This window comes from Marmota marmota, unplaced genomic scaffold (genome assembly GCF_001458135.2).
Source record: "Marmota marmota marmota unplaced genomic scaffold, marMar, whole genome shotgun sequence".
In the NCBI taxonomy this organism is placed as follows: domain Eukaryota; kingdom Metazoa; phylum Chordata; class Mammalia; order Rodentia; family Sciuridae; genus Marmota; species Marmota marmota.
The window spans coordinates 4,773,552-4,787,366 of NW_026000222.1; the positions used below are offsets into that span (position 1 = coordinate 4,773,552).

General features: G+C 46.0%; 1 protein-coding gene across 2 annotated transcripts in view; it reads right to left on the bottom strand.

The window, feature by feature from the left end:
• Cdh13 (cadherin 13) overlaps positions 1-13,815 on the bottom strand; it is a 1,261,125-nt gene that overhangs the window by 675,306 nt on the left and 572,004 nt on the right. For both annotated transcript variants that reach the window (XM_048792348.1, XM_048792349.1), the window contains one exon: positions 3,687-3,798. In XM_048792348.1, the coding sequence (XP_048648305.1) occupies positions 3,687-3,798 (112 nt within the window). The remainder of the gene's footprint in view (positions 1-3,686; positions 3,799-13,815) is intronic.

The following is a 13,815-nucleotide window of genomic DNA, read 5'->3' on the forward strand; positions in this document are numbered from 1 at the left end:
TGCCCCTTCTGGACACTGGAGGCTGGACTCATCTACCCCTAGCACAGGCTGGATGCTTATGAGTATGGTGTCCCTAGGGATTTCAGTGATCACAGCCTGCCCCCAAGTGTCAGGAATGTCTGTCTGAGCTGATAGGAGCAGGGGAGAATCTTCTGTTTTAATGATAGCAAGGGTTTGTCAATTAGCATTTTTTCCATTCTGGCTGGGTATTTGGTCAGTTGTCCAGATGAGCTGTTCTCTAGGCCTGGGGATCTTCTGATCTGGGTGTCAGCTGGGAAGCCATAACCAGGGCTATTGGCCATCCCCAACAATGTCCAGGTGACTATTGGAATAACATGATTTTCATGTGCAGGAGGAGAAAGAGCAACCACCAGGCTGTGTGAGAGATTCTGGGTCCCAGGGGCCTCTGGGGACTCTCTGGTGAGATTCCTCCCTTGAGCCCAAGATCTTGGATGAGTGCCTCCTTTCTCAGTCTTTCTTCCTAAGCTGTCTTCCACTTTTGCCCTGTGATTCTCATTGAGGAACAGGAATAGCCATGTCTTCCCAGCTCTCCTTTCAAGACTGAGATGAAGCCAAGAAAGTTCTGCCCAAGTTATCCTGAGCTGGGGGCTTTGCATCACACTGTGAAAGATGCAATGAAAGAATTCTGCTGGTTACATTAGAAGAAATAGTGGGGCACTATGTTTTGATCCTGGCAGCTTATTGGAAAATGGTCTTTTAAAGAAGAAAGCAAGTCTAGTTAGTGGAAAGGAGAGTAGAATAAAGAGTTATTTGGATGTGAAGAAAATAAAAGGCTTTAGAACAACTGAGGGAAAGATGTATCGGAGGGAACAGTGAATAAAATATTAGGGAAATAAAAGGAGTGGAGGTGGCCATTAGGAACAGTTAAAGCAGAAAGAGATAAGTCACCCAGAAATGAGGGAGAAGATGAAAAAAGTATAAAAGGAAATATTACTGTCAGAACGAAGGGAGCGGGAAGCCACGGACAGAATAAACATTCCCTGTAACTGGCTAAAAGCCGACCACAGAATTGGCTAACTCAAGTCTAGGGTATGGGCAGGTAGAGGACATCTGTCAGGCACAGAGGCAACACCTGCAGATGACTTTACAGCACAGTGCAGAGCGTAGACATCAATTGATCAATTAGGCTGTGTTCATGCCTTCAGAAAACAAAAACAGTGATCGCAACCAGAACTCTACAATATTGCAAAGATAAAGGAACAATATGAAGTGCAAATATGATCCAGGGGACCCAAGACGGTATTACCTACCTAGTTCCTCTTAACCTCCACCACCCTGCAACAGGGACCTGCGTTTATGTCAGGAAAGTGTCCCTAACCATCTCCTGGGTCTTCCATATGCAAATAGGCAGCTCCATGTTCTTCTTAAGTGGTCTGGTTCTGTCTGAGTCTTTCCGTCCTTCACCCAGCTGTCAGCCTGTGTCAGAGGGTGTTACAAGAGTGTACCCCAATCATGGCTCTCTAGGTCAGTCACACTTATCTCAGAAACAGAGGTTTTGTGTTTATTTGTAAGTAAATGAAGGGAAAAAACAAAGAATGATGGGAAGGAAGGGTAGACGGGGTAGGAGTGGCTGGCTGAAAACCTTGGTTGGATATGTGGGAAAACATGTTCAATATTTTGGGCTCTTTATTTCCTATTGTGCTGAAATTGTGCTATTTCTGGAGACCCAGGTTTTCTAAGCAACACTCACCTCAAGTCTGTGACAACTTCCTCTTCACTTAGGCAGCGAACTTCATGCACAGACGGCTTCACAACCACCTGTGCCCGTTGCCTTGGAATGAACTGAAAACTCGCTCACCAGGTCGGCTGGCTTTGAGTTACTCTAGTCATACATGTGGACACACAATCTCACCGACAGGGGCTAATCAGATTTTGCTGACCTACAAGCACACCTAACAGCATAAAATTGTAAATGTTCTCAATTCCTATGTCACTGGCTTTTCCTATCATTGATTATCAACCCAGTGTCATTTAGCATTTACTAGCTCACACCGAAGCAGCAGCCATAACCCTCTTAATTACTTAGGGGATTAAACACACACATACACACGGGCACACACAAAGCTATGATATTGGAATGTACAGTGTGGCCTAGTTTAAATTAAAAAGATTCCCCCAAAGTATGATTGTTTCCAGCTTCTCAGTGGTGAATTAAAAGCTGTTTGGTGTCGTGAAGATTACAGAAGCAATCACATTTATGGGCCTGCTTTGCATACCAACTCTATTAATTTCCATACTCAGGGTGGCTTCGCATTTCCAAGCATGTTAACATAGATGCCATTTGGGATAATCACTGGGAAAAAATTAAGAGAGAGAGGCAGAGAGACAGACAGACGGACAGAATCAGGCAGACAAGAAGGGAGAAGAGGGGGAGGGAGAGCCAGAAAAAATCGTTCTCACAAATCAAGTTCCATTTGAAATATATTGATTCTGATAAATACAAAAATCAAAAGACAAATGAGGTCTCCTGGTGGCCTGACCCCAGAGTCACGCACAGGGATCAAATTACCAGGAAATCACATATTGGAATTCACTTATTGTGCCCATCCTGCACCTTGCCATGACGGACTCTAATTATCGAGATGATTTCATTGGTGAAATTGCATCAAGATGTGCACGGGCTGCACCACGGATGCCCCTCAACGCTCCGCACTGCATCTTCATTACTGTGCTGCTCTCAACTCTTAAAGTGCTCACCAGCCTCACAATCAGGAGGGCCATTGTGCGTGTGCTTATGTGTGGGTTCTGTCTGTCTGTCTCCTTTCCTTTAAACACGCCAGTCACATGCCACAGGAATAAAGGAATGAAGCAGCCCGGAAGGCACACCTGAGATCTCGCGGTCAACAGTGCAGAGGTGTTGTAGGGGCCTTGAAGCATCTGACCACATTAGACCACCGTCCACATACCCTTTATTTCCATCCGTTAAAGAACAGTGCTCGAGAGCCCACAATTAAATGGTTACGCCCACTATCCATTTCAAATGCTTCTGTGAAGAAACCACGCTTGATGTGCATTTAGCAATCTACCCTCTTCCCCCTTAAACATAGAGTAATGTGACGTTAGTGTTAAAAATAGGACGTGATCATAACCACAGATGAAGGATGCACATTTGAAAGAAATCAATCGGAATTTGGGGGGATTTGAAATTAATCCTCAGAACAAACCGGAGAGGTTTTGAATCTTTCTGAGAATGATCTTATCAGCTTCAAGAATCAGAATTTTTGATGCTTATGTCTAAAAATCCCAGCAGCCAATATCATGGTCTCACCATTACTTTGATCTAAAGCTATGTATGAGAAACTACAGGTAGGACAGCAATCTACAGGAAGGCAGTGATTTTGCTCTTGGGGTCTGCCCAGGGGAAATGGATTTCATTTCCTTTACATACTGTAGAACTCACACAGGAGCTGGCAGACCCTTTCCTGGGAGCACTGCAGAAATGCCCGCTGATGATAAAATACTGAAAAGAGAGACCTGCCACTCTATTAACCTCTAAGCCTGCAAGTGTCCGGTTCAGGTGCTCCACCCTGGGTCCGTCATTGACAGAAGAAACATGATCAGAAAACAGTAGTTTAGGAAATACTGCATCCTGAGACACATTCCTCGACACTAGTGAATTCCAATAGGGGGCTAGGCCAAAAGCATCTTCAAGTGATACTGCTTACAGTTTAGAATTGACTGGTCCTCGATGAATTCTGCTGGCTGATGGATGCGGAACACTTTCTGCTGGAATCCAGGAGTGCAGTCCAAATCTTCTGCAGATGTTAGCAGCAGCACCTGAGGAAACCAAGGCCATTAATGTTTTAATAGCGGCTTATGTGTTTGCCCTGTTAACTTTTTACCAGATAGGCGACTTATAGAAATGAGCTGAGGTTTTAATTTCAGTTCCCAAATGAAGAGGCAAGTTGATACTTCTCCTGGGTCTGCCAGCAGCTCGTTTTGGCAATGAGATCTGGAAAACCCACAAAGGGGAACAGCTGCTACAGCTTCCATTAAGTTGCAGTTAAAGAAATAACATTTTCAGATTTTTACACCTGCTAAGAATCTCACCATGGTCTCCATGTGTGAAACTTCATTATAGAAACTGTCAATTTCCTGTGATGCCCGAGTTAAAACCAGCTTTACTTTCATACATGCAAAGGAGCATTGTCCTCTCTGAAGGGGAAGGAAAAGAGAAGGAGACGTTCCCTTTGGATGTGACTTCTAATAGAACCTAAGGCCTGTTGGGCCTCTGCACCTTAGCCCACTACGGTGGTCACAAGCCACGGTGAGCGACTGAGCACCTGAAATGCAGCTGGTCCCAATTTTAGACACTGATAGAATAAAAAATAATTGGATTTTGGTAACTGAACAAGAATAAAAAAATACCTAACTATAATTTTATATTAATTACACATTGAACTGCTAATACATACACACACACACATTTATATATGTGGGTCAAAATACATATATTGTTAAAATTAATTTTACTTGCTTCTTTTGACTTTTGTGAGTTTTGGCTACCATATAATTTTAAATTTACAATTACTTCCATAGGCTCAAATTTGTCTTTGCAAATACTTGGGCTATTTACTTTATCTTTCAGTCAGAAAGTTGGGTTATCAGCTTTGAAATATCAAAGTATATGATACCCTTCCCGGCAAGGTATAACTTGGGTAAGAAATGAACTTACAGTCTAGTAAGCAAAGACCATAAGCCCATGAGGATAGGCCTTAGTTCTTTTCCTTGCCTGTTTACACCGAGTACATCCCATAATACTTAAAAAGGAAAACTGACATTTTTGAGCCTATACCGTATGCCAAGAGTTGTGCTAAGCTCACTATATGTGTATGATTTCACTTACTGTCTTTGGTGGCTCTGCAAAGTGTGTACTAATGTAAGAGAGAGTTTACAGAGGAGGGACCTAAAGCTTTAGAGAGGTCACCAGCTTGCTCCAGATGTACAGTTAGGCTGGGTTGAGTCAGGACTTGAGTTCAAGTCTAAATTTCCTCTAAGTCTGTACACAGTCTAAGCCTTGTCCATTCCCCTTAGGCCCCGCCAGGGAACACTTTGTGGTTTATTTTTTTTTCCTGAGATATTTCTCTAAAAACCTTGGAAGACTACTTCACTGTGAGATTGGTGACAGTAACGAGGGTTGGGAAACTGACATGTGCAGGAGCAGCCCTCAACCACTGACAGATGGAAGGGTGGGTAAATACCCGGCTCCCTCTCCCTTCGGGTGAGACGACTGGGGGGCACAAGCTGCCTCCCAGTCCCCGCTTGGATCTGAACTGCAACCCCACCATGTATCTGGCATGAGTCACCTTTCCTTAGCTCTCTCTTCCTGGGCCTGTTTCCTCGCCCCGTCAGTATTTTTCAGAGGCCAGTCCTCCCCATCAACAGCTTGTGCTGGAATCTTGACTGGGTATCTGCTTCTTAGGAAACCAGACTCTGACACTGGACCCCATTCTCAACCACTGCACACAGGCAGCTGAAGAAAGTCATTATCGTCCCTGCAGACAAACTCAGAGGAGGGTGCCAAAGGTTGGGAGCTGTGGAATCAGGGCATCTCTCTAAATACCAGCCTCCTGAAATCCACTGAACCCCAAGGAATGGGGGCAAGAATCCCTCTCAGAAGGTTCATGATGCAGCTGGCCTGAGCCACATCAGAGAAGTTGAAATGAAAGTGCCATCCCCTCGCCCGACATCATCTTTCTGGGATCAGAGGGCGGAGGAAGCTCTAGTACAGGGTCTTGCAGATCTGCTTGTAAAACTTCGCCTCATCCTGAGATCAGGCTCTGACACATCGCTTCCGAAGCAATGGCACCACTGGCATCCTAAGTGGCATATACACCATCTCAGACAGCTTCAGAACTCAGAATAATTTGCGATTTTACAAGCAGAAAATCTATAACTGGCTGATGCTAATTTGGTTAAGCAGCCAGCAGGTGAAGGTTATCCCAGGCCCCTGTGCCTACAACGTTACCTTCTAATTGGCTAATTCTGCCCTCAAATCCCAGACCATTAACCAGTCACCCTGTGCATACTAAGGGAGATGCAATTTCCCCAGGGATGCTGCGCTTAGCTCTCCAAGCATGAGAGGAACTAACTGCTCCTCGGGGGAGTTTTCTCCATCTTTGTCTTTCCATGACTCAGTCCATCAAAAAGCCCTGCCACAGTCTATTCAGGATTCTCTACAATTGTAAAGAGGGGGCAGAAAAATGAACCTTCTCCAACTGCTGACCCTTAGGAGGGTGGGGTCAGAAATGTCCCACAGACATAGTTTTGTCTGCAAATTCTTGTGTCAGTCCGTCTACCAGTCAAAATTCAGCTTAAATATTTGTCACATAAAAGTACTCAGCAGGTAGACCAGGGTGACTTGGTAAGAGCTTGTCAGATCATGCACTCGCTCACTCACAAAGACTTGTTAAACTCCGAGGATTCAGTTAGGGCCTTGCCAGATGCTGCCCAGAAACTTTTAAAGAAGGGCGATAATCTCGCAGTTCAATTCAAGGACTCTCAAGCCATTGTTCCCATTTGAATTTTGGCTCCACCCGTCACAGACCATGGGATGTGGCTTGCTTCTTGGCTGCTCTGGACCTGGGTTTCTCATCTAGCAAGGAAGGTGGGGGGCCCTGAGCATGGCTGTGTGGATCTGATAGGCTGATTCACAGGAAGCACTTAGGAAAGCGGTGCCTCGGAAGAGTGGTCAACAGATGATCAGTCACAGGGTCATGGTCTAGAAGAGGAGCATGCTGAGCAGATCCTATGTAACTAATTAGCTAAGGAAAACGAATCCCTAAGTTGAAAGGAAGGCGCAGTCCCTTTGGGAGCATGTCAAAGCTGGCACAGAGGAGCCTATCCTCTCTAGGTGTCGAGGGCATCACACCTGCAGAAGGGATATTCCCTCCTTGAGATCAAAAGTAAGGACTGGCTGGATAAGCAGACGGATGGCGGCTTATCCTGAACCATCAAGCCCTGTTTTCTTAGGCGTCAATATCAGGTATCAGGTAGCGCATCTCCAGGATGACAAAACTGCATTCAAAGATTAAGAATCCAGACTAACCGAGGGCTTCGCAAAGCTGAATTTCTTGCTGGCCAGCCATGGTGGAGTGTTCTAAGTTCTTCTATTGCCCCTTGACAACTTAGCAGGATTCTCCATGTGAACTCAGCATGGAGAGCCACTCTTCAATTCCAATCCCACTAAGTTTGGGGGTGAGATATAAAGCATGACCCCTCATTGTGGTAGAATACCCCTGGGACATTATGCCAGAGCCAGGAAACCTTCTCCGACATTATGAGACACTACACGTATGAAGACCTAGACATGCTGTTCCCCAAGCCCTCTTTACCTCTGCCAGAGTATGTGCTGTGGGCATTCCGAGTTTATCTTTAATGCCAGGCAATCATGGTCTTCCTCTATTGTTCTTGGGTTCATCTATGCATCATCTTGCCTCTCATAAATAACAGGTGACCAATACACCTTTGAAAACATGACAATTATCTAATTTTATGATCACTAACGGGTTCCTATTACTGGAAAATTACAATCAGCCTGCCCTGAAAGCAGAGATACATCTCTGCAGACAATAAGCACAGGTCTGAGCCTGGCTGGTTCAGTGTAAATTCTGGTTATACTAGTGGACGAATAAGGCAAGTGACCGGTGCCTCAGTTTCTTTGAACAAAAGAGTAATACTGGAGTCTTGCAGGATATCATGAGGATAGGGTGAGTTGATTATTGTAAAGAGACATAAGTAGCACTTGGCACATAATAACTGCTCGATAAATGCTTATTATTATTTCTAATAATAATACACGTGATTCACTGATATTCCTTGGGGCAGACACTGACATTTATCACTAGAATATTATTTGTTGCTACTATAGAACTGCTGAGTGGATATCTGTGCTCAGAAGCATACAGATGGCGAAAGCAGGGATGTGAGTCCAAGAGTGGAAGAGCAGGGCGTTGGCGTGGTGGGGTCAGCCCGGCAGTGAGGAGGTCAGGGACGCCTGCATCTGGGCTGCTTCTGTGAAAGGACACCATGTACTCCCCTGAGCGTGTCCTCACGTCACCCGCATTTCTCTTTTTAGCTTCCATTTCTTTGACGCAGCACAGAACTTTCTGTCTTAAAAATAGCGGGCTGGGCTGGGCTCGCTTATCCTGACAGGTACTGACTCGAGAGCGGAGCCAACTCTGGAGTGCGCTTCCTCTCCCAGACCACGGGCTGCCAGCTGGCACGCGTGGGATGATGTGGCCAGTGTGGCCAGAGCTCTGTGTCACCGAGCTGGATCACCAGGTTACGTGGAGTGGCCTTTTGGCGCTGACCTGTGGCCCTGTCCTTGTCCCTGCTCACTGCACTCAGGTGCCACTCGCCTGGCCCTTCAGGCATCTGAGGTGGCCACCCATGCTTTAGACCTTGGGACAGCCAAGAACCGTCCACGCTTTCTCCACATGTGTCACAATGGTGCCCCATGCTGAGCTGCTGGCTCCTTTGAAGTGACAGGGGCCATGGGACCTCCCAAGCACTCGCCCACAGATAGAGGGTAGAGGGACTGTCACCCTACTAGGCCCAGCCCCTGAAATGTCCTGCGGGACCCTCTCTCTTGCCCTACCCAAGAAAACAGAAAGACAGGGCTACCAAGGTGCCAGAGTCACCTAAAAGCAAGAGCCCAGAAGTCAGACACTGGACAGACGACAGGGACCCAGGAGAGCCACCAGCAAGGAGCATTGACCCGCTGCGTCACATCACTGAGACTTGGGGGTGTTTGTCCCAGCAGCTTGCCGAGCCCACAGATCACTTAGCTTACAAGGAGCTCGGCAGGGGGCTGCCACGGCTCTGGGGACTCATCCCGGTTCCTGGGGAGAAACAGCAACACTAAAAGAAAAGCTTACACACCTGTCCTCAAACCATCAAAAATCAAAAGAAACCTCCTGCCACAGATAATTATCTCCACAGGCCGGGACCACCTGGGATGGCACCCTCTCCTGAGCCGGCTCCCAACTGATATTTTCCAGATGAACTCGTTGGTGTCCCCCGGCTCCTTGTCCACCCCTCGCTGGCTGCTGGCTCGCTCTGCACTTGCTGTTAGCTGGATGGACAGCTACTTTATCCCTGCCACAAAACACCTCCGGTTTCTCTTGTCACGGTTGGTCTACGGGAACCAGTTTGGCGGTCTTGGATTGGTGGGGAAGAAAGGCTATACTCTCTCTGAGTTGGAGGCTATAAAAATGTCACAGCACCACATTGTAATTGATTCTTTATCTACCGTGGACCAGAGGCCCAGAGTCCGGGGAGGCTTTATAAAGGCACACTGTCCACAGGGAGAGCACAGAGGAAAGGGAGAGTTCTAAGACCTGTGGTGCACACACACGCACACACACGCATGTGCACCCGTGTGCACACCATGCAGAGCAGCTGCAGTCATCTTCAGCAATCCTCTGGCTGACTGTGACTTACTTAACATGTCCCCGCTGTTTCAAAGCCTCAAGAAGGTAGAACAGCTGTCACCTTTCTGGCCATTAAGATAACAGACACTTGGAATTATTTTGTGATTCCAGGGGAGGCCAGAGGTGAGTCCTGCTCTCCATTCACACGTGGAATCCAGCATCCTGGCCCCTGGACCTTGTCTCTCCTTGAACACTACCTGACATCTTTCCTTCAAGTTACTACAAGGGAAGCTGCATGCATCTGGGAAATCAGGGGATCCGAAGCCAAAACTCATCCAAGTCTGGCCCTTTCTCTGACTTTTAGCAAACCATTGCATCAGGACCACCAACTGGGTTCGCTTTGGTAGAATGACCACAAAGCCATCCACAGTGTGCAGTGGCTGGGGGACCTCAAGAAGACAACAAGAACAAGAGAAGATGGAGTAATGGCCCCCCAGGATGTGCTCACCCCACCTCACACCCTGTGAACACATCAGGTTACAAGGCAGAGGGGAATGAGGGACGATGGCCAGCTGCCCTCAAAACAGGAAGGCTGTCACAGGTCCATACCGGATGGGTTCAATCACAGGAACCTTTGAAAACAAAGGGAAGAGTCAAAGAAAGAGCTGGAGTAGCGGAAGGACAGGCGGGATGTGGTGTGAGAGGAGACACTGCGGCTTGGAAGATGGAGAAACGGGCCCAGGACCCAAGGGATTGGTGGCCTCTAGAAGTTAGAAAGTGCAAGAAGAACAGCAAACGAGGGTTCTCCTCCAGAGCCTGAAGAAAAGGTGGCAGCCCTGTGGCCAATACCTTGACGTTAGCCCAGCAAGACTCACCTGGACTTGTGGCCTTTAGATTAAAGCCAGCGTACTATGTCAATACATGATCCCCAGTGACCACCCTGGAACCAGCTAGGTGTCCATCAATGAGTGAACGGATGAGGAAATGTGTGTATATACACAGTGGAGCACATTCAGCCATGGAGAAGGAGGAAATCATGTCGTGTGGAGGAAAATGGGTGGAACTTGAGAACATTATGTGAAGCAATATAAGATAAGCTCAGAAGGTCAAGGGTTGTATGTTCTCTCTCTTATGTGGAATCTAGGGAGGAAAAGGGAAAGAAAGGTTGGGAGATCTCGTGAAAATCCAAAGGAGGTCAGTAGAGTAGAGGAAAGGGACCTGGTGTAGGGAACAGGAAAGGGGAAATCCTGGGGAGTGATACGAACAAACCATGTCGCTACGTTGTGTGCATGTGTGAAGCTGTGACAGCTCCCACCACCATGCACAGCCACAGCGCACCAAAGAAAAAAAAGAAAATGTGAAAACTGTATGAAAATAATCTGCGTTGTTTCAAGTTGTTAAATGTGTGGCAAATTGTCACCGCAGCTACAGACAGCTCACGGCCGGCATGGCACCATCTTGACCCCAGACACTCAGGAGATGCTGGTTTCTTTACTTGGATTATCAAGCTCTAAATGTAATCTGGGAAAATCAATAGAGAGTGGAAAAGGGAGGAGAGGTAGAGGGGAGCTGGGGCAGACGGGATCCCAGGAGGAAGGGAGTTTGTGACCTCAAAACCCGTGGACAAGTCTGCAGCAGGAATCGTCCTACGTGCTCTTTCCTGAGCTTAAACAGGAGGCATAGCCCCGTCTCCATTTTTTTTTTTTTTTTTTTTTTTGCTGTCAATGCACCTTTGTTTTGCTTACATACGTGGGGCTGAGAATCAAACCCGGTGCCTCATACATGCTAGGCAAGCGCTCTGCCACTGTGCGATGACCCCAGCCCAGAGCCCCTTCTCTTTTATCTTAGTAATCTTTCTGTAAATTATATGGCAGTTTGATCTGCTGTTATTTTATAAGCACTGGTTTCACTGTTTTATTAATACTCTTGTCAAAATTTTAAATTTCTATTATCTGCCAGTCTGGGCTAGATGCTAGAGATAGAAAAATAAACAAAGGCCTTAATAAACTTATTATCTACAAAAAAAGAGAGACACATAGGCATCTAATGTATCATGTGTTTCTATCGATTGAGAATTCACGAGGAAGTTGCTCAGAGCAAAGATTTTTGAACTAGACTGCCTGTGTTCAAGACCCAGTTTTTCCATTTAGTTGCTGTGCTATCTTGGGCAATTTACTTAACCTCCCTGTACTTTAGTTTCCTTATATGCAATAATATAACTAATAATCATATCTATTTCCATTGGTTGTGGAGCTCAGAAATCAAAGAGTTTAGGACAGAAAATGGTTCACAGTAGGTGCTATGTGCTAGCATTTCTATTATTAGATTACATATTAACATGGAAAAGGTGCTATGGAAATAAAGAGGAAGGAAGAACACACTCTTCAGATGAGAACAGGGACTGGGTCATGTTACAAAGAACCGATGTGATGAGGAATCCTGATAGTCACCCCTGAAGACAACCAGGGGTCCAGGCATATTGGAAAGACAATGGGAGTTTTTTAAAGTGGCAAAGCACAAGAAAGAATGTTCCATGTAGGAGTCTGATAAATACAAATACCATGGCATGTCAGTTCAAGAAGCAGAGAGCAATTTGGCAGGGATAACAAGCTCTGGGTTGTTTACAAGATTATTTGAAGGTGTTTTGTTGTCTCAAAATAGGACTGAATAGACAATGCTTGTCCTTCTGGAATCTGGCTAAAACAGCCAAACAATCCACTCAATGAAATCACAATTTTTTTTTCAAAATGAAGTTAACTCTTTCCTGTTAAGAATTCAGGATTAATTCACTAGGCTCCAATTAAAAACCCAAGGATAAAACAGTCTTGCAAGAATTTCAATTAACAAATTGAAAGAATAAAATCTAGAGGCAGTGCTACCCAGAGTAGGTGGCCTTTGTGTTTACTTATGAAAGGATGGTGATTGAATCAGTGGTGCCAAATTCCAGGTAAGACCTGCTTCTCCCAGGTCAAGCAAAAGAGCCCCTGAACGAGGTCCTCTTGGGTGAAATAATAAGAATAATGACAACCTACCACAAGCCAGGCGCTGGAAACTGTCTGGTCTACACAAAACCTGGAATCCACTGGAACCATGGACAGGGGACTTAGGTCCAATCACTTCCTGTCTTTGTTGAGACATCTCTGAGAGATATTCCAAGTGCCCCTTGAGGACTGAAAGACGGATCCCTGGCTGTCTACAGGAGTGACTGTCATGATGGCCCCTCCCATCAGTTCTTGTCCTCCTCCCTGCCCTGCCCTCCTGCCCTGACTCCTGCTTCCTGGAAAGAAAACCCCCGTCCCCCGTCCTCAGGCTCTGATTTCCTGTATTAGTTTCCTATTGCTGCTATAACAGCAAACCACAGCCTCAGGGGCTTACAAACCCCTTTATTATCTTACAGTCCTGGAGTCTAAAATGGGTCCACCGGGCTGTGTTCTTTCAGGAGAATCTTTTCTTCCGCTTCCTGCTTGGCCACCTGCATTCTGGCCTCGGGGCCTTCTTCCTCACCTCTGAAGTCAGAGGCATAGATAGCATCACCTCTCCTGTTGCTGTCTCTCTCTCTCCCTCCTCTTCACATCACCTCCTGTTTCTAACTCAGACCCTCCTGGTTCCTGGATGAGGATTGCTCTGATGAAAAATGCTCACCTAGGTAACCCAGGTACCATCTCCTGCTCGGGAAATTGGGATGGGGATGTATTTAGGGGCCCGTTATTCAGTCTACCCCCAACATGAGCAGTCTACCTGAGGGAAGGGAGACGTTTCATCACACATTGTGTGCACCATGTCCGGGAGAGGGTCATGGTGATTCTTCACACTGCAACAATATTTACCCCTGAAATCAGGAAAATCTATAGAGAGACCTCACCAATGTGAATAATTACACATCCGGGCCTGATGTTGTGTCAATTGAGCAACTAGACTATGACCTTTTCCTGCTTAGAAATAATTACCAGCTCGGGCTCGGCCTCGCTGTGAAGTGGAACATTTTCTTCTAACTGCAGCTCTCCCTACTTTCTTCTCTGCCAGACTGCAGACAAGATGTCAGATTTGTCATCACATGGGAAGGTTTTTATTAATTATCTTTCAGAGGCAAAGTCCTTTTTGTAATTTATTTTTTCACACCAGGAAAATTCTTCTATTGAACTAAATGTCTATCTTGTTAAATTGTTTTTTTCTGCTAAAGGTTTTCACTCTGAAAGTTTCCAGGAGAAAAGAAATAAACCAAGCAAAAATTGGTGTTGAGGACCAGGAATTTATTGTGTTAAGCAGAATGGCACCTCGCTCCCCAGGACAGGGCGTGGGGATGTGCATCTTCCTCCTTTAAAATCTAAGAGCCTTACATGCAGTTAAGCCAAAAACTTCCCCAAATGGTTGTTTGCCAGAAAAGCAGGAATTGCAGTGACTGTTCTTTAAATATCAATTA